Here is a 27,106-nt window from a genome sequence, read left to right on the forward strand (position 1 = left end):
AACAAATGTTCAACGACAACTATTGTAAAAGTCTGTTCTCTGCACTTGTATGCATTCAAAGATGAAAAAAACATTTTTATTGAGATTTTTTCACATACATTTTTAATGTGAATTACATGGTCATGGCTGGGTTAACACATAACTGCTTATAGGTAAAACCACAATGTATGAATGAGCCCTTAGAGAAGACGACATTACATGAATGAAGCTTGCAGTCAAAAACATTTTTGGGGATCAATTTAGCCAAGCTTTCAAATGATAACAAGCAAAAAAAAAAAAAAATATCAAGATTTTATTTTTCATTTTCTACAGACAAATCATGTAAGCTGACAAAATTTTAAATCTATTTGCATCTAGTCAATGATTTTAGACTACATATGTACTTATAATTAGAATCACATTTTGTCATCATATTATGGGATTACATAGAAATATACGGCATGGCAGTAAGTTATTTTCAAAGAGATGTATCAACAGGCTCAGTTTTGTTTTCTCCAGTAGAAATGCCACATTGTAGTTGACCATCTTTAACTGCAGCCCATGACATCTGCTCAGTGGAGAACTTGGCTGTCCATTCACCGCTGTTGTTAACAAATATAACACCGCCATAGCCATCTACCCGGGTTTTCATGTAGTTTAGGCCTGCATCTGCAGCCTCTTCTGTAGACATTCCTGGAACAAAACATGGGTTACTTTAGGTCTTATTTCAGATTTCACACTTGGGCTACAGAAAAGTGGGGCAGCTATGAGCTACTGCTTTTTGTGCAGTTACCTTCAGCTATTTTCAGATATGTTACCCATAATGTTTTTTAAATAAGTATTGTTTCAGTATTATTATTGCTTTATTGATGAACAAAGAACAAAACATTTTTTTTAAATTGTGGTTGGTTTTGTATATACTGATCGTTTTGAAACAACAGAAGATGAAATTCAGTAATGACATTAAATTTGTTTCGATTAAATATTGCACATTTATCAAATGGTATAGTTGTTAGGCTGCTGGCCTGATCACCAACCCACAGAACTAGATGACGGAGGTTTCACCTTTAGCAGCTGCCTTTCCCTTAGAGCTTGATGCGCTCACCGGTACTCAGATGCCCCCAGGACTTGGCTCCAGATGTAGTGTAGGTTGGTAATGCAGGACCACAGCGGCAGGCCAGGAGACTGGTAGAAAGCAGCGGGTAGTCAAAACGATAGCCAAGGTCAAGAGTCACAGGCAAGCAGGGTAGTCAGTTAACACGTCAGAGGTCGGGGTCACGGGTAAGGTAGCAGGGTCCGAGGTACAGGCCAGAAGGGTCATGGTCACGAGAAAACAGTCAGAGTCAAAATCCAAGCAGGGGTAATACACGGGAGATCCAACAAAGTATCCACAGGACAGGAACAAGGAAACAGGAGCAGGTCAGCAAGACTGGGACAGCAAAGCTATAACCTAGCTTAAATACTTAGAGCAGCCAATGGGAACCTGTCACCAGCCCCCATTCAGGTGCAGGCTAATACAATTAAGAGAACTATTAAATCAACCCACAGCTGTGGAATGTACTGCGCATGCGCCTGGCTATTCAGCTTGCCGGAGCACATAGGTATTATTTTCGGCGTCCGGCCGTTGCCCTGGCAACGGTCAGCCCGAATCCCGTAAGCGACATCCCGGTCGTCATAGCGACGGCCAGGACGCCAGTAGGAGATACAGTGAGTCGCGGCGGAGCCCGCGGCCGCAGCGGCTGTCTAACAATAGTGGAAGGAATTTATTTTTGCTCTCTTGAAGATATAACCCCTGGTATACAGAGGTAGATGGATCATTTTTTTAAAAAAAATTCACTTCCTACAGCAGCAACCAGCCATTAACAAATAAAAGTGAGAGTAAATCTCTCTGCAGTATGCTTTGTGTCCATATGTTGTTACAAAAAACAAACTCAAAACATATATACTTGGTATATATAACACATATATTCAACTTCTTTAGGTTCTTAATGAACAGAACTAAAAATCTGTATTGAGTAAGAAACGTTGGATTTAATATCTCTGGCAAGATACTTACATTGATTTGGGAAGATGGCCTCACTAGCTGCATAACTAAAGCCACTTTGTTAATTATTGTTTTGTGCAGTTATGTCAAGTAGTAGTCATGGCTATTCTGTCACACATGCCAAACATAAGTGTCTTTCTTATTTTATGGATTGTGGTGTATATCAGCCTACTGACCTATAACACCCACAATAAAACATGGGTCACCAACTGGGTGAGGGTTGTTAAAGCCTTAATCTGGCAGATGAATCTGCCAGAATAAAATGTAATATATAGCTGCAATAAATTACAAAATTATACAAGTTCCCCTTTTTTGGGCATCACTATGGTTTACAATGGGACAAAAATATCACTTATGATTTACCTTTCTCCATGTAATGCAGGATAAGTCTAGCTAGTGTCACTTTCATAATGCTTTCTCCATGTCCTGTGGTCGAGATTGCACCTATATTGTTATCAGCATAACCGCCACAACCTGCACAAGAAAGGCACAAGTTTAAGTATCGTAATAAAACGGAGCAAATCATATCTTATTCTCCATTTTGTATTCATTAATGGAAGTTAAGTAAAAAAAATAGTTTTTTCATGTAGCACACAAATACTTGATAGCTTATTTGTACATTGAAATTTAAAGTTGATATTTGTGTGCTACAAGAAAAAACTGAAAGTATTTAACTTATGTGTAAAACAGAAAACTAATTTGCACCCCTTGTATTGTAACATGGTTTTGTCCAGGAGACTACTTACTCAATTTTTTTTACTTAACCCCCCATAATGAATCAGGCCCTTGATGACCAAACAGCAACAGTAATTTATTTTTTTCCATTCTGGGTTGTGGAACAGGTTTCTGGAGCAGAGATACCATACACATTATCACATATATATACATATATATTATATAATTTTTCATTAAACACTAAGTTTATTTGGCCTCATCCAAAGATCTCTAGCTTTTTCTGATGGTTAATACGGCAAATATACAGGTATGAACAGGATAATTGTTGACGATCATATTCAATAAAATGTTAAATATGCTTAATAGTTGCTCTAAAATCTATACAAATGTAATTTTAAATTACAGGTACTTAATAAGTCAGTAACTTTCCAGCAGACTGCATTTCAGGCATGCAATGTAATTAATGACCTAGTGGTCACGTTTGAAAATAAACTTTGTTTTTAACTAAAATGGCCGTGCTTTTTATTTTTAAGTCAGGTAAACATGTTTCTGATTTACTGGGTGATACATCTGGTCCTCAGAAACTTCTCATATTTCTATGCTGTCCTAGGTTATACAGGAGACATCACAAATATGAAAACCTGCCTCAGGGCTAAGATGACAGTCAATCACAAACACTGTTGATTGGGGGGTAGGGGTGCTTTTTCATTTTTGTAAACACTTTAAGTCATTAAACTTGTTCAGAACAAATTCCTCACCTAAACAGTCAGGATTGGCTAGAAGGAAGCATCCTGGGCTGAGATGCAGTCCAGCATGCGATGGCCGCTTTGAAGCTTATACAGACCGCTGTCTGAAAACAGAGCTCTTATCTAAACATTGTAATGTTTTGTATTCTTAATTAACATTAATTGTAAAACTCATATATTATAAAATAGTATACAGAGGGTCAAATGTACATTATTTTGTAAAAATCTAATTACTATGTACTTACTTAAAAAAATGAAAACAAATTGTTAATTCTAAAGTTAACTTTAACTAATCTTTAAATGACTTTGTTGCGTCTGCTTTTTGTTGGAAAGCATTTTAATATTTGGGCACAGGATGGAGGTCCGCTGTTTCAGCTGATCCTCTAGATGGGTATTCATCATTTGTGACCTTAAGTGCTTCTTGATTTCGGTTAGGTAGGAGAATGTAGATTCACAGCAATAAGTGGTTGAAAGGCAAGAAGTATTTTTTGGGTCTATTGCCGAAGGTGTGGGTATTCTACTGCATTTTTCCATATTTCAGCTGGATCTTTCTTAGCATGAAATAATGACTTTAGAATGTCATTTACTAAGAGCTCAATCAATTCCATCTGTAGTTCTTTAGGTGCCTTGCTGACATCAAATAGGTGATGCTAATTTGAGCGTGATGTCACAATTCTCAAAGTCAGTGAACCAAATCTCCAATTAATACGTTTTTTAACAGCTGCGTATTCTGCAAATGATCATCCTGCTCATCAATGACCTTTGTTAGCTGGGGAAACTGTTCATCCTAAATTACCTTTTGAAGAAGTGTTTTGAAAAAAGATAGCTTTTTTCGAAATGCTTGGATATTATTGCCACATATAAATTTAGCGAGCTGCAGATTTGAAGAAGTGGGGATGTTGCCTACAGCAACCAGATTCTAGTTATCTTTTATTTAGTACATTCTACAAAATGACAGCTAGAATCTGATTGGCTGCTATAGGCAACATCTCCACTTTTTCAAACCCGCAGCTTGATAAATTTAACCCATAGACTTAGTTTTACCTTGCAAAGAAATATTCAAGTCTTTTTTATTTTACATGATATCGCACAGCAATGTGAATTGTAATTCAATTGAAAGATTGAAAATTATCACAGAGATAACATTTTGGCTAGCACCTGTCCCTGCGATAGCCAACGCACTTTCACAAATCCACACTGAACACTTCATCGTCCAACTTTAGCATGTTACAAAACAGACAATGTCATGTTGTATTTGCACGAATATAGTTAACAATACTTATAACTTGTTGCAAAGTGTCACTTAAAATAGTATCTTTAGCACAGAGATTTTACTGATGCAAGATACAATGAAAAGAAATCAGAGCATCTGGAACGGTTAATACATTTGTTATGCATGACCCATAATCATATATTCTCACACTATAAATGCCAAATATCTCAAATAGAAACTTCTAACATTTATTCTCATATTATTTAATTTCACTTATCTTAGTCAAAGTCCAAAATGTGTAGTGTAAACATCATGCATTGCAACAGCAATAAACCCTTCATGTTTTACGGTCATATGCAAGGTGCGCCATCTGTACATAGACTCACTAAATTTACCAAATTCAGTCCTACTTCCCGACACCTATCTTGAAAGTTGTTGAAGATATCTATTCCCTGTGTTCTGCTCACAAGAGAGCAGAAAGCGAGAAACTCTTCGTAGCAAAGAAAATCTTCTGTTATGAGGTATAAAACCTGCACCAAGTCAGTAGTATCAGTTGATTCATTCAAAGCGATTAGATATAGATATAGATTTTCCTTTTTGAGCATTGCATGAAGTTGTTCTGTTATGTTGAAGGCTAATTCATGCTACCAATCAGTTATGGTTCTCCTTGAAAGAGGCAGTTGTTTGTACTTTGAAACGTTATCAGGGTCTAAGCATCCTACAACTTCGACAATGCATTTTTACACAATTTCTATATCAATGCATGGCTCCCCCCACCCCCTCCCCTGGCACTGCAGGAGCTGACAACAAAATGGCACATGGTCAGCCATCTTAACACTATAGCTATACTGGTCAATTATAATGCTATCTCAAAAACATACAATTCCTATTTATGAAACAAGGTCACATATTAATCATGCAATCTCCATTATTAAAAACTACAATTCTCATTCGGGAACATCACATTGTCTTACAAACTCAATTCATAAATTTTGCAGCTCTATTACAAGACATGCAGTTACACATTTATATCACCTTCCATTCAAATACACTATAATCCATTTTCACATACTAGCTAATCCCTAATATAAATGGCCTGCCAGGCCACCTCTCACATGCACAAACCTTCATTCCATTCAGCTTACAGTTTCCATCAGCTGAGAGCTGTGTGTCTTCTTAGAGTGGGAACTGACGGCAAAGAAATCTCCTAAGTCTTACATTACATAATATCAATCCTCTCTTTGGGGTGGAGCCAACCATACACAGGAAGTGTCTCCCAGCATTTGATATGCAAATCTGAGCTGCTTCTCAGGCACACACAATTTTTACCAGTCTCATGCTATATGATGTAGGGGAGAGAACTTGCTTTTTTTTTTTCACTAAACTTGGCTAAAAGTGAATTGAATATATTAGAAAACTGAATATCTTTATCAAATCCTCAAAAACACCCTTTAATCATCTACAAATAATGAAAAGAAAAAAGGAACTGAATATATTACACTCAAAGCCACTTAAAAAATATTGTTTAATTATTTATAATTTCATGTAATAACTTTAATAAGATTTTACACAAAAAAAACCCAAAAACATCAGTATACACACACAAACACATATAATCATAAAATTATATAGTGTAACAAAGGGAGGCATTTAGCTGGCAATATGCAGAGAAAGCATGGAAGTAGAGTAAAACATTTGTGCAGTAATGCACCTAGATTGATTATAAAGACTTATGTATGACAAAGAATAGTTTAAAGTTTGGTTAACGTACATGGTTTGAAATGTTCCTCCTCTCAGCAAACAGACAGGGTGCAAACAGACCTCTGATCGGAGTTTCCTCTTAAAGGGAAGGTGGGTGTGTCATCTGCCCATCAAGCTAAGGCTGGGGGTGGAGTATCATGTATAAAAGCTTGCTTGTGTCATTTGTTCAGGGAGACCAACGCTGTGGAAGCTGGCTGGTCTTGAGAGAGCTGGTCTATGTTTAGCTAGCGTTTAGGGTCTCCAGAATTGCTATGAAATCTGTACGGTGTCAAAATATTTACCATACTGACAATAAAACTACATAAAGAGGAAGAAGTTGTTCGTGTGTGCTTCAGCAGTAGCGGGCTCTTGCCACAAGTGGTGTCAGGAGTGGGATACTCTGGGAAGCAAGTTTCCGCTACCCAACCCGCGCAGACGTCAACATGGAGGAAGTACTGAGAATCCTTGTGAATGTGGCCGCTGCGCAGCAAGCTCAGATGCTACGAGTCGCGAGGCACAGGTGGAAAACACAAGGCTCTTAAGGGAAGAGTTAAGCCAGGTGAGGCATGACAGAAATGAACCACCTGGTCCATTTCTCCAGAAAATGTCGCCAGGTGATGACATAGAAGCATATCTGGTGTCCTTTGATAGACTTGCAAAAAGGGCAAAATGGCCTCCTAAAGATTGGGCTGAGAGGTTGGCGCCATTTCCGACTTGTGAAGCTCAGCGAGCTTATATGGGTCTAGATGAGGACCGGTCCTCTGATTATTTGTGCTTAAAGTGTGAGATATTGGCTCGCATTGGAGTTTCCGGGCCAGGCCGCGCCCAGCGATATCACCAATAGCGCTATGATAAAGAAAAACCGGTCAGAGTGCAAGTGGCTGAACTTTTTAAAATTTTAAAGAAATGGCTGCAGCCTGAGGAGAATTCGCCTTCTCGGATTATTGAAGTTCTGGCGATAGATCACTGCATCCGGGGGCTGAACCGCATTTTGCAAAGGTGGGTGCTGCAATCAGACCCACAAACTTATGAAGAGATTGCCACCGTGGTAGAAAGGTTTTGTGCGCTACAGCAAATGGCTAAAGAACCTGCATTCGTGCCAAAGCCTCTGCCACGCCAAAAGCCAGGTTTGACAATCCTTGCTACAGGGCCCAATGGCAAAACTGCTACGGACAGAGGGCCAGGTGCAAAGGTGTCTAATCTGAAGTTTTTCGAATGTGGTGAGCCAAGCCACTTTAAGGCAGAGTGTCCTAAACTACAGGAACCCATGGACTGTACCGTGGCACATATTGGGCCTGCTTTTCCAAGCTGTTTTACAATAAGTCCCACATCAGGAAGTCCTTGTTTGTTCCGGGTGACTGTGCTAATCAATCAAAACCTTGTTCTGGCCTTGGTTGACTCGGGGAGTGAACTTTCATTGGTTTCCAGCTCTGCCTTACCCGAAACCATAACTTCTCGGTTGCTCAAGGTGAAGGTTCTTTGCGTACATGGCAGGAAAGAGGAGTATGAAAGAACAATACTACCAGTCACACTCAAAGACAAAACTGTTATGGTGGTAGCTGCCATAGCACCTAAACTCCCATATCCACTCATTTTGGGGCGAGACTTCCCACTGTTTAATGAGGTCTTCGGTGAGCAGATCCGGCAGGACATGCCGGCAACTGATGCAACGGTCGGAACCCCGGTTTTCAAGGAACCGCCTAAGAATCCACAACATCTGGACATCGATCTTTGGGAACCGCCAAACCGGAATGCCATCCTGGGAGTCACAGCAGGAGTTCCACAAAAGCATCCACCTGCGGGGAAACATGGACAGTCCAAACTAGCATTGGTCGGTGATGTCGCAGATGAGCCCACCCTTCCTGTCAGTGAGGATACAGACTGGTCCGCAATACCAATTTTGTTTCCTCTGCAGGACTTTGATCAGGACCAACTTAATGATGCCACTTTGGAACATGCCTTTAAAAGTGTGACTGAGGTAAATGGGGTAGCGAGAGCCGCCCAGCCTACAGAAGGTATACCGTATTTTATTGTCAAAAATAATTTTCTGTATAGAGTTGCTATTGTACAGGGTGAAAAAGTAGAACAATTAATGGTTCCTCAGGTCCATGTACCCCTAGTATTAAAAGCAGCACATACACATGTCTGTGGGGGACACCTAGGGGAGGATAAAACACAGGAACGAGTTCTGCTTAGGTTTTACTGGCCCGGTGTTCACATGGCAGTGAAAAAGTATTGCCGGTCCTGTCCCATTTGTCAGAGAACCTGTCCCAAACCCATGTACAGGGCACCTCTCATTCCAATACTACAAGTTCCCTTTGAACGGATAGTCATGGACCTTGTGGGGCCACTGTAAAAATCGGCACGGGGGCACCAATATATACTAGTGGTGCTTGACTATGCAACCAGGTATCCAGAAGCAATTCCCCTATGAAACATAAAGTCCAGCACCATAGCTAGAGAACTTGTATTGATGTTTACACGCTTGGGAATACCCAAAGAAATTCTCACAGACCAGGGTACTCCATTCATGTCCAAACTGATGAAGGACATGTGTCAGTTGCTAGGGGGTACGACGCTTCACACCTCCGTGTACCATCCACAAATAGACGGCTTGGTGGAACACTTTAACCGCACATTAAAGCACATGCTCAGGAAAGCAGTGGCTCAAGAGAAAAAAGATTGAGACACTCTTATTCCCTATTTGATGTTTGCCATCCGTGAGGTACCTCAAGCTTCAACAGGGTTTAGTCCCTTTGAGTTATTGTTTGGGAGACAGCCTAGGGCTATTTTGGATATGTTAAAAGAAGGGTGGGAGCAGCAAGGTCCCAGGGAGCCAAATCTGGTACAATTTGTGTCCCAAATGTATGAGAGGCTAGGAAAGATAGGGCCCATTGTGCAGCAACATGTAAAAGAGGCTCGGGAATGACAGAAGAAAAGTTATGACAAAAGTGCTGTTGTTTGATCTTTCAAGCCTGGGGACAAGATCCTAGTCCTGGTTCCTACCCAGGAAAGCAAGCTTTTCACCCATTGTCAGGGTCCATATGAAGTTCTAGAGGCTGTCGGTCCTGTCAATTACAGAGTCTGCCAGTTAGGTAGGAGAAGGGAGGAGCAAATATATCATGTCAACCTCCTTAAACCTTGGCATGATGAGGAAACCTCTCCTCAGGTAGTGAGTACTGCCATTGAAAAGTCTGAAGTGCCCATAGAGCCAACTTTGTCCATTAAGCAGAGACAACAGACTGAAGAAATGATTCGCCGGAACAGGAATGTCTTCTGTTCCATCCCTGGGCGCACGACCTTAATCGAACACGACACTGTCACTGCGCCAGGAGTCATTGTAAAGCAGAAGCTGTATCATATTCCAGAAGCCAGACGGGTGGACGTGAGAAAGGAGATTGAGAAGATGCTCCAGTTAGACGTGATTGAAGAGCCCACTAGTGAGTGGAATAGTCCCATTGTGCTCGTCCCGAAACCCAATGGGACAGTTAGGTTCTGTAATGACTTTAGGCGCCTAAACAGTATGTCGCAGTTTGATGCCTATCCGATGCCACGTGTGGATGAACTGGTAGAAAATATTGCTGGTAGCAACTATTTGACAACCCTTGATCTATCAAAGGGTTTTTGGCAAGTTCCCCTGACTTCCACGGCCAAGCCAAAGACTGCATTTTCCACCCCTGCTGGTCTCTATCAATATAAAGTCCTACCCTTTGGGTTGCATGGGGCACCTGCCACCTTCCAAAGGACCATGAATAAATTGCTACGACCTCACACAGCTTATGCAGCCGCTAACTTGCACGATATAGGGATTTATACCCCAGACTGGGGATCACATTTAGCCAAAGTTGAGGCGGTCTTAGCTTTATTAAGATCAGCAGGATTAACAGCTAACCCAGAGAAATGTGCCATAGCCATGAGAGAAGCCAAATATTTGGGGTACATTGTTGGTCAAGGGCATGTAAAACCCCAGCTAGACAAAGAGGAGGCAGTCAAAAATTGGGCAAGACCAGAAAAAAAAAATTGCAGTTAAGAACCTTTCTAGGCTTAGTAGGTTACTACAGGCGGTTTGTAAGCCACTTCGCCACTAGAGCTTCTCCACTAACGGACATGTTAAAAAAAAGTTGTCCAGATAGGTTAACCTGGTCTGAATCTGCAGAAACCGCCTGACACGATTTCTCAGGTATGACCACGGAGAGAGCGGAAGTGGTTAAAGTGACTTTATTAAGAAACACAAATAACAGTCCACCACGGATTGTGGCACAGATATACAGAAATGAAAAGACAGAGCAACAGTTCAATGGGAACAACAATATAGAAGACTTAACAGATCCGTTAGATGGTATTCAGCGCAGCAGGTTTAGAGAGAGCAACAATAGCAGATCTTGGAATAGCGGTGCACTGCAACCACGGGTAAGTCTCACAAAGGGAGTCCAGTCCTGATGAGAGACCTGAACTCACAGAACTTGGTAATGCAGACAGGAGCTGACAACTTGGTAATGCAGACAGGAGCTGACAACTTGGTAATGCAGACCGGAGCTGACAACCTGGTAATGCAGACAGGAGCTGACAACCTGGTAATGCGGACAGGACCTGACAACCTGGTAATGCAGACAGGAGCTGACAACCTGGTAATGCAGACAGGAGATGACAACCTGGTAATGCAGACAGGAGCTGACAACCTGGTAATGCAGACAGGAGCTGACAACCTGGTAATGCAGACAGGAGCTGACAACTTGGTAATGCAGACAGGAGCTGACAACTTGGTAATGCAGACTGGAGCTGACAACTTGGTAATGCAGACTGGAGCTGACAACTTGGTAATGCTGACAGGAGCTGACAACTTGGTAATGCAGACTGGAGCTGACAACTTGGTAATGCTGACAGGAGCTGACAACTTGGTAATGCAGACAGGAGTTGACATTTTGGTAATGCAGACAGGAGCTGACAACTTGGTAATACAGACAGGAGCTGACAACTTGGTAATGCAGACAGGAGCTGACAACTTGGTAATGCAGAGTGGAGCTGACAACTTGGTAATACAGACAGGAGCTGACAACTTGGTAATACAGACAGGAACAAACCACATGGAAATGCTCACAGGAACAAAGCACATGGAAATGCTCACAGGAGTGACCTGATGATCTAGCCCAGACTGTTTGAAGCAGGCAGGTTTGTATAGGCCTCATGCAGGTGATACAACTCCCAGTGATCAAGGAAAATAATCAAAGTAGCACAGTGGCCCCTTTGGTGGGCAGTGGTACTACAAGTAGAATACATAACAAATCCAATAAAGTCACTTCAGACAGTAGCTGCAGAATGCAAGTCGTGACACCGCCTGGTCTGATCTTCGGTTAGCTCTTTGTTCCTCTCCAGTTCTACAAGCACCGGATTTTACCTGGAGGTTCTTCCTCCAAACTGATGCTTCTGGTGTTAGCTTAGGTGCCGTCTTGTCACAGGAGAAGAATGGAGTACAAAATCCTGTCCTGTACTTAAGTCGTAAGTTGCTTCCAAGGGAACAAAAATATGCCACTGTGGAGAAAGAATGTCTTGCCATAAAATGGGCTACAGAAGCTCTGCGTTATTATCTCCTAGGCAGAGTTCACCTTAATAACAGATCATGCACCATTGAGATGGATGCAAAACAACCGGGAGGTAAATGCCAAGGTAACCCGCTGGTTCTTGACACTACAACCTTTCAAGTTCTCAGTAGAACATAGACCTGGGATTCTACATAAAAATGCAGATGCGTTGTCACGAAAATATGCGCTCCTCGCGAAGTCCGCGTCCCCCTACTTGGACTCTGGGATATGTAACAAAGGGAGGCATTTAGCTGGCAATATGCAGAGAAAGCATGGAAGTAGAGTAAAACATTTGTGCAGTAATGCAGCTAGATTGATGATAAAGACAAACAATAGTTTAAAGTTTGGTTAACTTACATGGTTTGAAATGTTCCTCCTCTCAGCAAACAGACAGGGTGTGTCTGTTAGTGTAAACAGAACCACTGATGGGAGTTTGGTGGGTGTGTCACCTGCCCATCAAGCTAAGGCTGGGGGAGGAGTATCATGTATAAAAGCTTGCTTTTGTCGTTTGTTCAGGGAGACCAACGCTGGGGAAGCTGGCTGGTCTTGAGAGAGCTGGTCTATGTTTAGCTAGCATTTAGGGTCTCCAGAATTGCTATGAAATCTGTACGGTGTCAAAACATTTACCATCCTGACAATAAAACTACATAAAGAGGAAGAAGTTGTTCGTGTGTGCTTCAGCAGTAGCGGGCTCTTGCCACAATAGATACAAACATTTCCATTTTTTTCTAACTTGCATGCTGCTTTCTGGATGACAGGATGAGGATTCCACAAAACGTTTATGGTAATATCCCCCCCCTTCCCCTTACCATGTAATATATTATTTTGGCTTGAATAGCCTTTTGTTCCCTTTGTTCTTTCTATTCTGTCCATTCTTTCAAGAAATGCACACTGTTAGCTTGAAAGTTTGCGCTCACCTATACACGCTGTATCGCCAACACGTCCAGCCATTTTATTAATGATTCCACCGGTAGATGTTGCTGAAGCCACATTTCCTTGAGTGTCAACAGCAACAGCCCCAACTGTTCCCAAACCACTGCAAATAAAGAAAAAATTCAGGTTTTTAATTTTTTTTAATATTTACATTTTTTTTACATGTGCCTCCTAACGTCAGACAATAGAAAACTGGTAAAATTATATTGCGTAAAAATCTATATGTGCAAGCAGCCAGCTGGAGTGGGCAACTCACACATCTAGGAAGATTTGCAAAACAAAAAACATTTGCAAAGGGTGTGTTTTTTTGCAAGAGTGTATTTTTATGTATACAGGGCCACCTCAATTGTTACACTACACAGCTCATGTTTTTCCCCCAGGCACACATTTTGCACCCTGGTCTTGGATTTGGGGTCAACTCAAAATCATCCACACAGTATGCAACCACAGAATGGATGATTTAAGGGTTACAAAAAACAAGAACAAAACACTGATCAAATGTGACCTGGCACTTTAGAACATTCACATACAAAAATATTTTTCTTGTATTTCACTTATATTGCACAGTATGCATATAAAATATAATAGTTATCAAATACTAGATTTCCTACTCTCATTCAGGATGGAAAATTTGATGAAATGGTAACATTCTTGATAAATGTGCCAAAAAGAGTGTATGTATGCGTGCGTGCGTGTGTGTATGTATACATAATATATATATATATATATATATATATATATATATACACATACACACATACATACTTACACACGCACTATATTTATTTATTAGAGCTGCATGCATGTATCCAAAAATAATCTGTTGGGATGCTACTCCAAGCTGGAATCCCATATTCACAAAAATGGGTGCAAAAAAATACTCAAAAGATTTTAATAGTAGACATAGAAAAAGGTACAGATAGTCATACATAAAGTATTCCAGCTTTATACTTTTCACCACTTAGTTGTGTCTAGAATAATATCACACCACCATGATGTAATTGCTCATCTATATCTTGTGAGAGGCATAAGGACTGTACTAAAATAACTATTTAGATTATTATGCATGAAGGAGGTACCCAAGTTATTTGACAAGCCACATGACATTCACATACAAATGCTCACTAAAAGAAAAAAAAAATACATATTGTAATTAAACATTTAAAAAAAAAATAAAAGCATCCCATGTAAAAGTTAGCTAGCTGTATCTTAAATGGTAATACATAATAATTGATGTCTGCAATTGTGAGAAGTCACTGACCTAACGCTATCTATACAAAGAGCAAATACATTTCTACTTTAATGGGAATAATTTACTCGTCACCCATTTTTGTTGGCGATGAAATAGTTAAATAAATAAAATGTCTGCCACAGCATGCACTGCTAGTTAAAGGACAATTTAGTTATTGATCCTAGTCAGTAATTTGGGATGTTGCAGTGACTTTAAATGAAATGTAGCCATGTTCAGTAAGACACTTCTATCTGACTTCCTGATTAAACACCGCTATTATGATCATCATGGATTTGGTTTATTTGAAACATAAAACAAAACAATCTTACAATTGACATGCAACTGGATTTGAAGCAGACTTCAGATTTTTCTTCCATCTTTCTCTGGAGAACTCGGTGATAAGTTGTTCACCAGGAACTTCTGGAATGCCTTGTGCCTTTGCAAATAAAGAGGCTCCTTTACACGTTAAAAGTATGTGATCTGTCTGGATAAATAAATTAGAGGCAAAGTAAACCAAAGGGCACAAATGTGGTTACAATATGTCCCCTGATATCAGTAACATCACCCAGTTATAGGGAACGATGCTGAAGCACAGTTAAATAGAACACAATTCTTAGATACAACATATGATTGCACATAATGTAATCATAGGTTGATTTTGTAGACAGATTCATAAAAAATGGGCAAACATAATAAGACTTCATATTTTTTAACTGGAAAATAGATACACCCGTCACATGTGGCAAATACTACAGAAAGATCATACTATATCCATCACCATTATTTCTGACATCTGAATTCTAGAAAATATTGTTGTGAAACTGATAGCCCTATACACAAGACATAGAAAATGTCCACTAGATGTCACCAAATGCATGTATAGCATTGCAGAAGGGCCTGTTGCTGTGAATATGAGAGAGAGAGAGAATACTGAAATAGTAATCTAGATGCACTATAGGTGTATGCATTATATTGACACCTGAAGTGAGAAAACAGGTTGCTCATATAAATAAACAATGTTAGATATTCAGTCCACACACCAGTCTTCTTTTTACACACACACAGGAGGGAATTCAATTTGCCCCAAAATACCGCCACGTAAAACCTATTACCGTTGACCTATTATCGCCGCATCTAAACTACCGTAATAACAGTAATAGTGCGCAGGCCGCGTTACTTTTTGCCAATTGAATTCCCCCCCTTAATGTTGCTTTACGGTGGTGACCACAGCTTTATCAGGACCAGAATATAACAAGATCAGACCAACAAATTAAAAGACAAAACATAATAGAAAGTACATACTAATCCCACGATTCAGCCCCTTGGCTCATGATCCAATCAAATTAATGGCATGCTCTGGAAGTGTGTCATTATGAGATGCCATTGCACCACCTAGATATTAAGACATGCTACATAGTATACAAAAATGTTTTAATAATTTAATTATAATTAATTCATAATTCATAAACAAAAACAGATATTTTGTAAAAGAAATAATAATAAAAAAAAATATGAGGATGAGGATGATTGGTAGGAGCTATAGTGACCGAGACAGCTCAACTTGCTATTGTTTTACAATTATGAGTGTCTAGGGCCATTCAGCATGGAGCTCCAAGGGAAAAAAATGACTGCTAGTTTCAAAAAGTAACCAATTTAACTAAAAATGGTTGATGAAAACACCTGCCAATGCAAGTCTGCTAGTTCTGTGGAGCAAAAAGCACAAGCAATAGACTACAGAGCAGTGGTCCGATTAATCATCCTTCTCGAAAAATGGGCAAGGGCACATTTTGCACCAACCTAAAAAAGAACCTCTACAACACCAAAGCTTATTTTCAACAATGAAAGGTAATGGTGGTTCTGTAATGTTGTGGGGTGCATTTTCCTTGCATGGTTTTGGTACAGTCATCCCCATAGCAGCCAACAGCTACTTAATGATACAAAATGATTAGCTTCACTCCATGTTGAGCATATTTTGTCATATTTTCAAACTACACAAGATAGTGCCTCAGTTGAGTGATGTTCTTGTAGAAGTGGTTCTGCATTCCTCCTACCCAATTCCAGAGACTGGTAGACTCGCTGCAATGAAGCATACCAGGTATACTGGCAGCATGTGGCTAAAGTGACTTTATATTAGCTTTACATTTGTTCACTACTTGTATTCCCCCCCCCCCCCCCATTTCAGACACCAATCATAGCATGCTAAACAGTTAATGGTAAATTGTATGAATATTCATAGACTCAGTATAAATTGATTTCATCTAGAAATCATTTAAGGAACAAAATCTATTATTGATTAAAAGAAATAGTTTTATCGTTTATCTAGAAAACGTTTAAGGGAGAAATGTATAGTTTGCAAAGTAATATTTCAAGAACCCCTGTACAAGACGTTTAAATCTATCTTCTCCTTGGGGTGATTACAGAATATGTTCAATTACCTCACCTCTTTGCAGATTAGCAGGATGACCTTCATCTAAATAGTGCAAAGCAACAGGACTCAGATCATCTCTAATTTTTCTTTTAACCCTCCATTAAGTTAGGGGTGCAAAGAAATGCCTGATTTATAGTCACTAAAATGCCTTGTAGTCTCACTAACAAAGTTCAGCATGGGGCACTTAAGGAAAAACACAAAAATCTGAACTGCACATCAAATATTATTGCATAAAAATTTGTTTCCTAAAAAATGTTGATCAATTCTGTTACAAGATATGCAATTAAAACATTTGTAACAGCCTGTCTTAGAGGAAAAATTAAAAGGTTGAGTGTGATATTTTGCTACATGATCAGCCTGTATCAATTTTTAATGTTTATTAAATCCATTTGTGAGCATGCAGATAGGTTTGCCTTTTGTATGGGCACCAAATAATTTATCAGATTTAATAGTAGACCAAAATTTGCAAACAGCCTTTTTAAGTCAGAGATTAAACAATAAAATCAGAATCAAAAGTTGGACCAGTATCATCTTTGTGTTTTTACTAGGGCACCAGATAAAACATGAGAAGGATATCATCACTCTTCATTACTTCAATCTTCAACATTCTTCAGATTTTCTCCAAGTAGAACATGTGAGGATTCACAACACTAGCTCCAGAGGACAGCTGCACAGCTTTTCCTACTCTGCAATCAGCCCTTCAGTGAAAAGGTCAATTCAATCAGAAGAATTTACCTCACCTGTTTGTAGCTTTTATAAGTCCCTCAGTTCTACCAAACTTTTACAGGAGCAAAGTTTTGCTTTGGATTTCTGTGCTGGTGCTTTGAAGAAGACTTGTTTTGTTGGACTGTACATCATGGTTCTACCTTCTAAAATTCTTCTAACTCGACTTTGTCCATCACAGTTCTACTTTTTACAATCCTTTGACTTCAGCTTGTACCTAACTACCACTTCTCTCAGGACTAAGCAACTTGGCCGAACGTAGTGTGTCTCTGATAACTACCCCAAACAAGTGGTTCTCTCCTGGGAGCAGCCAGCACTGTGACACTGTGGTATTGGTAAAATTGGTAATGATTCAATAAATTTTGGAGAATATAACTTTCATATCTAAGAAGAAAGTTTCTGTCTGTTTCTACAATAAAGTGCCATCTGCATTGGATTTAGGGTTAAAACTGGTTAGCATCATCAACAAAATCTATTGATAAAACATCATGCACAGGTAGCAATTTTTGAGAATAAGGAATGAGAAAATATAAATTTATCTCTAAGGTAGCTGGTGAACAGACTGGCAAAAAAAGGTGCCACAGATTTACTTATATATCAAATAAAATGTTTACTACATAACTAACACTTAAATAAATGAAAGATTAAAGCCCAAACTTTGGTTGACCTTTCCCATTCCTCTTTAATTTCTGCCTTCTATAGACCAGTTTGTGAAGGTTCTTAAACATGTTTTGTTCTCATATTCGCAAAGGAGTTAAATATTGGACTGTACTGACCCTCATAGACAAACATTTGTTAAAAAAGCCCTTTCAAAAAGATGTCTGTTGGTGAAGGTAACACAAGTGAAATCAGAACTTACAGGACTTAACCTTAGGAGACATAAAAGTTTCATGTTATGTTATGCACATATGGGAGGGAACAAAGGAAAGGAGATCAATGTCACCCTTCCACCAATATCAGTCAATAAAATGGCTTGTGTAAGTGCTCCTGATAACGGTCTTCCAACCTTGATAACTGTGGAGATCTTCATCGAATTCTGAGATGGTCACAGTCCATATAACTCAACCACTGATTAGTCCTAAAGTCACAACCTGCTGAGGGCCAATCTGGCTTCAAACAATATTTCTGCAAATTAATTTCCCAAAGCACTCTCTTACTGAATATAAAATGTAATTTCAAAGACATTTGTTAAACTGTTAGATGTCATTAATACCTTGGTTTTTCTTCCTCTGTTGAGACAAGGTGTTCCGAAAAATAAAATCACACTATTAACCAAATCATCACCAAGACAGTAGAATGCTTGACATACCTAAAATAATGGCTTTTGAATGAAAACTGAAGCAGAGATATTATTACTATTATTACCATTTATTTATATAGCGCCACTAATTCCGCAGCGATGTACAGAGAACTCACTCACATCAGTCCCTGCCCCATTGTGGCTTAGAGTCTAAATTCCCTAAAACACGTACACAAAGAGTCAGACAGACACACAGACTAGTGTCAATTTGTGAGCAGCCAATTAACCTACCAGTATGATTTTAAGAGTGTGGGAGGAAACCGGAGCACCCGGAGGAAACCCACGCAAACACGGGGAGAACATACAAACTCCTTACATATAAGGCCATGGTCGGGAATTGAACTCATGACCCCAGTGCTGTAAGGCAGAAGTGCTAACCACGTAGCCAAACATTTATAAAATAACTATGTATCACAAATACATAAATTACAAGAATATATGAGGAATCGTACACTTCCTACTGTAAATTATATTGATATTAGAAGTCATTGAGGAGTTTTGTGACCATAATAAACACAGGGCTGTAGGACGAGTACTTTTATACAGGTCACAGAAATCAGAGGCAACTTGTCCTAAATAATTTACAGTAGGAGGTGCATTATTCCTTATAATACCCAAAACTTTTCCTAAGGACAACTAATGTGATGACATCAGAAATCACCAATTATAAGCAACGACATCAGCAGTCACTATTTACACAGATATTGTTTACAGGAGTTTATACATATATTAATACAAGTTCTGCACTATAATGTTATATTTCAGTAAACATCAACAATTTCTAAAAGGCTGAAAGATATAATAATACATCCCTTATATATTGTAATTGAAATACCTTTTCCATTACAAGACGGGCTAGTTTTATTGGGTTAGCAATACATTTGACTGCAGAGACAGCTCCTGAGGTTAAATCCCTGCCATCCATGATAATAGCATCCATCTCAACTTCTCCATCTTCATTCAAAACAGAGCCATAGCCTAGGGAAACAAATTGTAAGGATAGTACACAAAAGCCTGAATTCTGGAATATGTTTTAGTGAAAGAAAATCATATCCATTATCACTAATCTAAAAATCTAGAGCACGGTATAAACAAAACATGTTTGACATCAAATTTCATAGGTACACATAAAAGGAATTACGTAAATGTTAAAAAAAACAAAAAAAACCCACAAACCTAAAACTAAACAAACAATAAAACACATAAATAGTAATCTGGGGTTAATGAGCTTCGTTTTACTACAAGTATTTGTTTTGAAAGCCGTTGTCCTATAAATGCTTATTGCAGTTTCATAATATGTAATTCTTTACTGGAAAAAAATTAAAAAATAAAACCACCATTCTGCACCACACTGAAACATGTGAATATCCTGCACAATACACAGACATATACTGGAACAGTAACATCCTGTATGAGGGCTTGTGCAAGTGTTTTGTACTGTTGTGCAGTCGTGGAACAGTATCAGTGGAATAAAAAAAAAAAAAAAAACCTTCTGAAATTAATATATAACTTTTCTAATGCACCCTACAACTGTCTCAGACCTTGAGAACATACAATTTATATTTGGGATTGCTATAATTATAAAATGTAGGAAAATCATGGAAGATATGCACTTTTACATTTCACACTTTTTCCCGCATATAGACGTGTTCTCTTTTGTATACGTTCAGCCTGACAAACTGTGATTCTGTGGTATAGAATGTAATCCCCACCACCACATCAGAAAAAAAAAAAAATATATCAAGAAAAGGTATCATGAGTGAGCATTCTGCATTAGGCATGTGATATGGATTTTAAATGGCAGGTGGTGCTCATATAAAAATGCACTGTCCAGGTGTCCTTTCTGTGTTGTGAGCTCAGTACAGCTTATAACATAATGCAGAAGAATGTATTTAGGTGCTTATAAAACCGAATCAGATAACTGAAAACACTGAGTAGCCGCTGCTCATAAAAGGTGTGCTAAACCTTCTAACAAGTGAGAAAAAAAAAAAGATTTAAAAGAGGAGCAGCGCTTATTCGGTTTCCCTTTTTATTCCTTTTTGTTAGAAACAAATGTGATGTAAATAAAAAAAATATAAAATAAAAACAATTAACAAAATAATGATTTAACATCCAAAAGAAACAGCAAACCATATACTGGCACTGCACATTAGTAATATAACTAGATAATCATCTGGCACTGTTAGAATATAAACAGCAGTCATAAATATAAAACCCTATATAGAGCGATTACCTACAGCTTTTGGAAGTCCTTGGCTGCTATAATGGAAGCTTGAAACTCCGTTCAACATAAAGGGAGGAGTGAAGAATCCCAGTGCTTCTCATGCATGAGTAGGAGCAGTTCTCTGTCCATAGGGGCACCAGCCTTGCGATGACCAGCCCAAGAATTGTGTTCACTTAAGCAGAGGAAGACCAAACTATCTATCACTGGTGATGGATAAAGGTTTGAGGATGGAGCATGCTGCATGGTTTTACAGTATTTATTTTATTATAATGCAGTGCCACCACCCCAATGTAATAATGTTTCAAGGCATGACACACACAGGCTTGGTGGCAGAGACTTTCAGGGACCAAAGATTGACAGCAATGTACTGTACAAAACATCACAGTACACAGGCCACCCAATGGATGCACTATCAATTTCAGCTTGTCAGAAACAGGACAGCATAACGTGTCTATTAAAGAACATACATATACACATACATACATACATACATACATATATATATATATATATATAGTATCAAAAGGAAGCATTTAGCTGGCAATATGCAAATATGCAGAGAAAGCAGGGAAGTAGAGTAAAACATTTGTGCACACATACTTATGTATGAAAAGCAATAGTTTAAATTTGGTTAAACTTACATGGTCTGAAATCTTTCCTCTCAGCAAACAGACAGGACGTGTCTGGTTGTGCAAACAGAGCCAGTGATGGGTGTTTTCTTTTAAAGAGAAGGTGGGTGTGTCACCTGTCCATCAAGCTAAGGCTGGGGGAGGAGCATCATGTATAAAAGCTTGTTTGTTTCATTTGTTCAAGAAGACCAACACAGTGTGTGGCGAGATAGTGACAGCCAGGGACCCAGGACAGCGGGGAGGAGGATCCCTAGGAAAATATGGGAGTGGGACCAAGGCCTGCTGCCACGAGATCTATTGTGACAGAATATAGGAGTGAAATGGAACAGATTTGAGAAATTACCTTAAACGTTGGCTGCATATAAACAAGATATAAACTAGGGAAGGAGTCCAGAAATTCAGAGTCACAAGAAGGGAGAAGAGGGAGGAGGTGGAGGATGATGATACCCAGGGGTAAATATATGAAGCGGCGAGTTTCCGATGGGTCTGAAAAACGGAAATGTTGCCTACCACTACTAGATTATAGCTATCATTTTGAATAATGTACTAAATAAAAGGATAGCTGGAATCTTATTGGTTGCTATAAGCAACCTCTCCACTTTTCAAACCTGCCAGAAACTTGCAGCTTGATACATTTACCCCCAAATAAAAAGAAGGTTAGCTGCTAAACCAGTGAGGAGCCAAACAATAGTGGCAGCATTGAGGATCTGTCAGAGTCCCCAAGCCTGTTTCACGTTCGAATATAAGAACGTTTGCTCGCCATATCTTGTATGAAATAGCTCTGCGCATGCGCTGAAACTGACCTTACACGCCATTGCATGCAATTCATATCTGAACGCAAATGACACAGCTGCCTACAACTTTAAGGGGAAGGGAAAGGGCGGACAACCATATCATTTGCACCATCTACAAGGCAGGTGTAAGTGCCAACTGATAGTGATTAACTGTCACAGCATAGTCTTTAATTTGGAAAAGTACACTAGGTAGCACAGAACATGTGTATGCAATTAAGATAGACCATAAAAATGCTTTACGCATAGGGAACATCTTGATTAATGCATTTCATGGGGGGGGGGGTGTCCTTTTTTTATACCAACTATATTTTTTATAATGATTATACTGTTAAGATTTGTTCTTTTATTTTATAATATCAGTTTATGTGTTCTGATGTAACCTTATATTGCACATATGCTTGTGCATATACTGTTAACATTCAGCACGTAACGTTTACGCAGAGCCCCAAATTCAAATCGAAAAGAATTTTGAGATTCGCTTAAACTTGAACACAGGTGGAAAAATGTTGGAGTTTTGTGCTCTTTCTTTTATCTGCAAGCTGCATTCGGACATGAATAAGTCCACCCCGTTTCTAGAGAGGGTAGAGTATTTAAACATACCCTATGGAGAGGGTTGCTGCTAGATAAAGTAAACCAATATTTAATGTGACCCAGAGAGCGGCAGAGAGGACACCAGAGAGGGTATTATAGCACAAGCAGTGAGTGAAAAGGCTGCAAGAGGACACTAGTGAGAGTGTCACCAATCAAGTCTGAGGGTGCACTGGACAGAGAGGCTGTCAGTGCCTGCGCAAATTTGAGTAAGTGTGAGAATTCCAGGAGGGGCAGAGACAATTGGCCCTATTCATTAAGGAAAGTAAACAAAAAAAGGAGGGGGGAGGTAACTTTGCAACTTGGCAAAACAATGTTGCATTGAATGGGGGAGGTAAGTTTAAAATTTGGGGACCGATCTATAGATGGGGAAAGGTATGTCCTAGATCAACTTTAAATTTCAGTGTAAAAAACAAAGTTATTATTTATGTGCTACATGAAAAAACAGACAGTATTTAACTTGTATGCAAAATAATAAACTAATTTGCACCCCTTACATTGTAACATGGTCTGTCTAGGAGCAAATTTACTGCTTTTTTTGCCTTACTTTCCTAAATGAATCAGGCCCAATGTGTTATAGCCCAATGTGTTGCCCCAGAGAAGGGATGAGCAGGGCTGAGAACACTAATGTCACGACTAGTATAGCATACCTGCTATCGTTGGCACTACTCGGAGAAAGGTGCGGAGTCTAACGTGCCCCTGGTGTTCACCAGGGACTTCCGCAAGGAGGTATGGACTTAGCTGCAGGAAACACGCAGGTCGCGGTCCTTCCACGAGTCAGATAGCGAAGTACGAGAGGAATGTCAGACAGGCCGGTTCGGCAACGGTGCGGGCAATGCAGGTACACAAGGAGAATCCGAAGGGGTAGTGAGTCAAGCCGGGTCGATAACGTTCTGACAGCGAGGTACAAAAGGGAGATCCAAAAGGGTAGTTAAGGCAATCCGGGTCACAAAGGTCACAGGCAAAAGGCAATAAACTGGAGGAAGGAAAAGGTCAGGAAACAGATAATCACAGGAACACTGGAACGCTGGAGGACAGGAAAGGACCTGAAACTCTGGCACAGGAGGTGGGGTCAGAGAGGCTTAAATAGTGCTGCTAGCCAATGCCCTCAGCACTAATAGTGCTGTCATAGCTCCAGCGCCGTAGCGCTTGTCATCCTTTAGCGCCGTAGCGCTATCTTCATGCAGCGTCCCGTTGTCTAGCAACGGGAACGCTTTCAGATCTGTAGCTGGCCGGCGGGGCGGAAGGGGAAGTGACGCCTAGCAACCAGATGCGCTATGCGGACGGGCGGGCGGCCGCCGAGCGGCGCCTGACAGTATGCCCTCCTCCTTCTCCCCTTGTTTGGAGGAATCTCTTGAGTAACTGAGGAGCATGAAGGTCCGGTTTATCCACCCACGATCTTTCTTCCGGACCAAATCCCTTCCAGTGCACAAGGAACTGTTGTCGCCCATAGCGAATGCGGACATCCAGAATCCGGCTGATCTCAAACTCTGTTCCAGAGGAGGTTTGAACTGGAGGAGGTCGAGATGGAGGTACAAAGAACCTGTTAAGCACCAATGGCCGGAGTAGGGACACATGAAAAGTATTATGACATCGTAAAGAAGCAGGTAGCTTTACACACACAGGATTAATAACTTGTGAGATGATGTAAGGACCAATAAAACGTGGAGCCATTTTCATAGATGGTACTTTGAGTTTTAAATCTTTAGTGGAAAGCCATACTTGATCCCCTACCTTCAATAGAGGAGTAGCTCTTCGGTGGCGATCTGCAAAGGTCTTATGGTGCTGTGATGCTTTTTTCAGAGCTGCTTTGGTTGTGGCCCAAATGAGAGAGAATTCTCGATAGAGTGAGTCCACCGCCGGAACTGAGGAGGAAGAATTTGGAAACGGATCTGGGATAATAGGATGCATCCCGGTCACAATAAAGAATGGAGAAAACCAGGTAGATTCATGGACATGGTGATTGTGTGAGAATTCTGCCCAGGGAAGGAATTGTGACCATCTGCTTTGATTATCAGAGGTAAAGCAACGAAGAAAAGTCTCTAAATCCTGGTTGATCCGCTCGGTCTGGCCATTGGTCTGGGGGTGATATCCCGATGAGAATTTTAACTCCGTACCCAGTTTTTTACAGAAGGCCCTCCAGAACCGGGAGATGAATTGCACTCCCCTGTCAGAGATAATTTCCTTAGGGCAACCATGAAGTCTGAAGATCTCCTTGATAAATGTGTCGGCTAAGTGACTGGCCGAAGGTAGACCTGAAAGAGGAATGAAGTGCACCATTTTAGAAAATCGGTCAATGACAACCCAGATGGTATTAAATCCAGAACTGCAGGGAAGGTCAGTAATAAAATCCATGGCTATACTCTCCCAGGGAGCATCAGGTGTAGGCAGGGGTTGGAGCAACCCAGCAGGGACCTTCCTGGAAGTTTTGTGTTGGGCACAAATGGTACTGTTAGGAACCCCTCCAGCCGGCACAACACAACCCGGAGTCTACTCTGCCAGTCAGGTGTTCACTGGAGCCCCTGATGGTGGGGACAGACTGGGCTGCAGACTGACAGAGGGTCGTGAAGTGTGTACCGGCTGGGGAGAACCCAGGCAAGAAGAGTCAGGTCCACGCAGAGGTCAAAAGGTCGGCAGCAGGTAACAGTAACAATGAACAAGCTGAGGTCAGAGGTCACCGGCAAAGTAGCAGAACGGGTAAACGAGCCAAGGATCAGGGTCACAGGAAACACAAGCGAAGTCAAATACGAAGCCAAGGGTCATACACGGGAAGTCAAAACGTAGATACAGGAACAGGAACTGGAACAAGCAGGTCAGCAGACTGGAGCACAGAAGCTATAACCGGCAATGAGGCAGCAGACCTCATTGCCTTAAATACAACCCACAACCAATCAGAACCTGCCCCTAGACAAGGCCACACTTGTAGGCTAATTGCCAGCACCTAGCAAGACCAATCAGGGCTTAGCCCTGAAATCCACACCTGCAGGCTAATGCCTGCTAATTCAGCCACAGGCTAAATCTGCCTGATTGTCCCTAGAGCGCATGCGCGCCTGGCTGCCAGGACACGGCACTGAGGAAGCGTCCGACCGTTGCCTTGGCAACGGTCGGGAGTTGGAAGGAAATGACGTCCCGGTCGTCATGGTGACGGCCGGGACGTTGGGACCGACAGGAAGCGAGCCGCGGCGGCTGTGAGTACCGCCGCGGCTCGTGACAGGTACATGCTGCAATAAAGTCCCGTATATCAGCACGTATGGTAGGCCACCAGAAACGACGACAGAGAAGGAATGTGGTCTTCTTTATGCCAGCGTGACCCGCGATACAGGACGAATGGGCCCAACGCAATACCTTGAGTCGTAATTGTGGTTCCACAAAAGATCGTCTTGTGGGCGGAGCATCCTTCACAGTATTGGTAATAGCAACAGGAACGCTTTCAGGTCTGTAGCTGGCCGACCGGGCGGAAGGAGAAGTGACGCGTCTGGTTGCTAGGCAACCAAATGCGCTATGCGGACGGGCGGGCGGCCGCCGAGCGGCGCCTGACAACTAACAAGTAAGTGTCAGAGCCAAAACATGTGAATAGTCACCCCTGAGACACTGCTGACAAAGAATGTATGTGTATTTAGGCACCATTTTAAATGTGACTGTTTTAGTAATATATCGATGTTAACTGTTTAAGTACTGTGCTGGAGGAGGCTGGAGCTGAACATATTTACTTTATTATTGCAACTGATTACAAATGTTCTGGAGTGAAGGACTGTAAATGAGGAGTTAGTTTTGAAGAGATGATCTGGCATCAGGCGGGGGCTGGCATATTTCAGCCCGGGGGGCGCACAGGCGTCCGCATCACATGACACGCGATGCGGTCGCCTGTGCGCTGACGCGGCCGCATCCCATGTCATGAGATGCGGCCACAGGTCAAAATCAGGTGATTTTGCATCCCAGGGGCGGGCAGCCGGCCTTCCCGCTGGCCCTAACAGCTCTGAAACTGAGCGGCCCGCCCGGGGGACCGATGCCCCTCTGCCCCCTGGGCCAGCCCGTCCATGTCTGGCATCCAAACTTACTGTAACAACTATTGCACCACACCATCAAGCAACACCACCTGTGTCCCCACAGACATTGTTGTGAAACCTGCATGCAGAGACTAATGCCCACTAATGCCCATACCAAAGAGCTAGACAGGGCAGCGTAATATGAAAGTGAGGAGGTGCATTAACCCACCTATGTACCGCACACAGTGACAGGCATGGTAAGAAAAATCTTGGCTCCTCGCATTCATGTGGATT

At 40.9% G+C, this 27,106-nt stretch overlaps 1 protein-coding gene across 1 annotated transcript in view; it reads right to left on the reverse strand.

The window, feature by feature from the left end:
• Positions 1 to 284: 284 nt before the first annotated feature.
• The window catches only part of ASRGL1 (asparaginase and isoaspartyl peptidase 1), a 64,136-nt gene continuing 37,314 nt past the window's right edge, over positions 285 to 27,106 (reverse strand). The window contains exons 4-8 of the mRNA XM_075202601.1: positions 19,427 to 19,569; positions 14,470 to 14,624; positions 12,894 to 13,012; positions 2,387 to 2,497; positions 285 to 672 (exon numbers count right to left, since the gene is read on the reverse strand). Coding sequence (XP_075058702.1) covers positions 458 to 672; positions 2,387 to 2,497; positions 12,894 to 13,012; positions 14,470 to 14,624; positions 19,427 to 19,569 — 743 coding nt within the window. The 3' untranslated portion in view covers positions 285 to 457. The remainder of the gene's footprint in view (positions 673 to 2,386; positions 2,498 to 12,893; positions 13,013 to 14,469; positions 14,625 to 19,426; positions 19,570 to 27,106) is intronic.

This window comes from Mixophyes fleayi, chromosome 3 (genome assembly GCF_038048845.1).
Source record: "Mixophyes fleayi isolate aMixFle1 chromosome 3, aMixFle1.hap1, whole genome shotgun sequence".
Lineage (NCBI taxonomy): Eukaryota > Metazoa > Chordata > Amphibia > Anura > Limnodynastidae > Mixophyes > Mixophyes fleayi.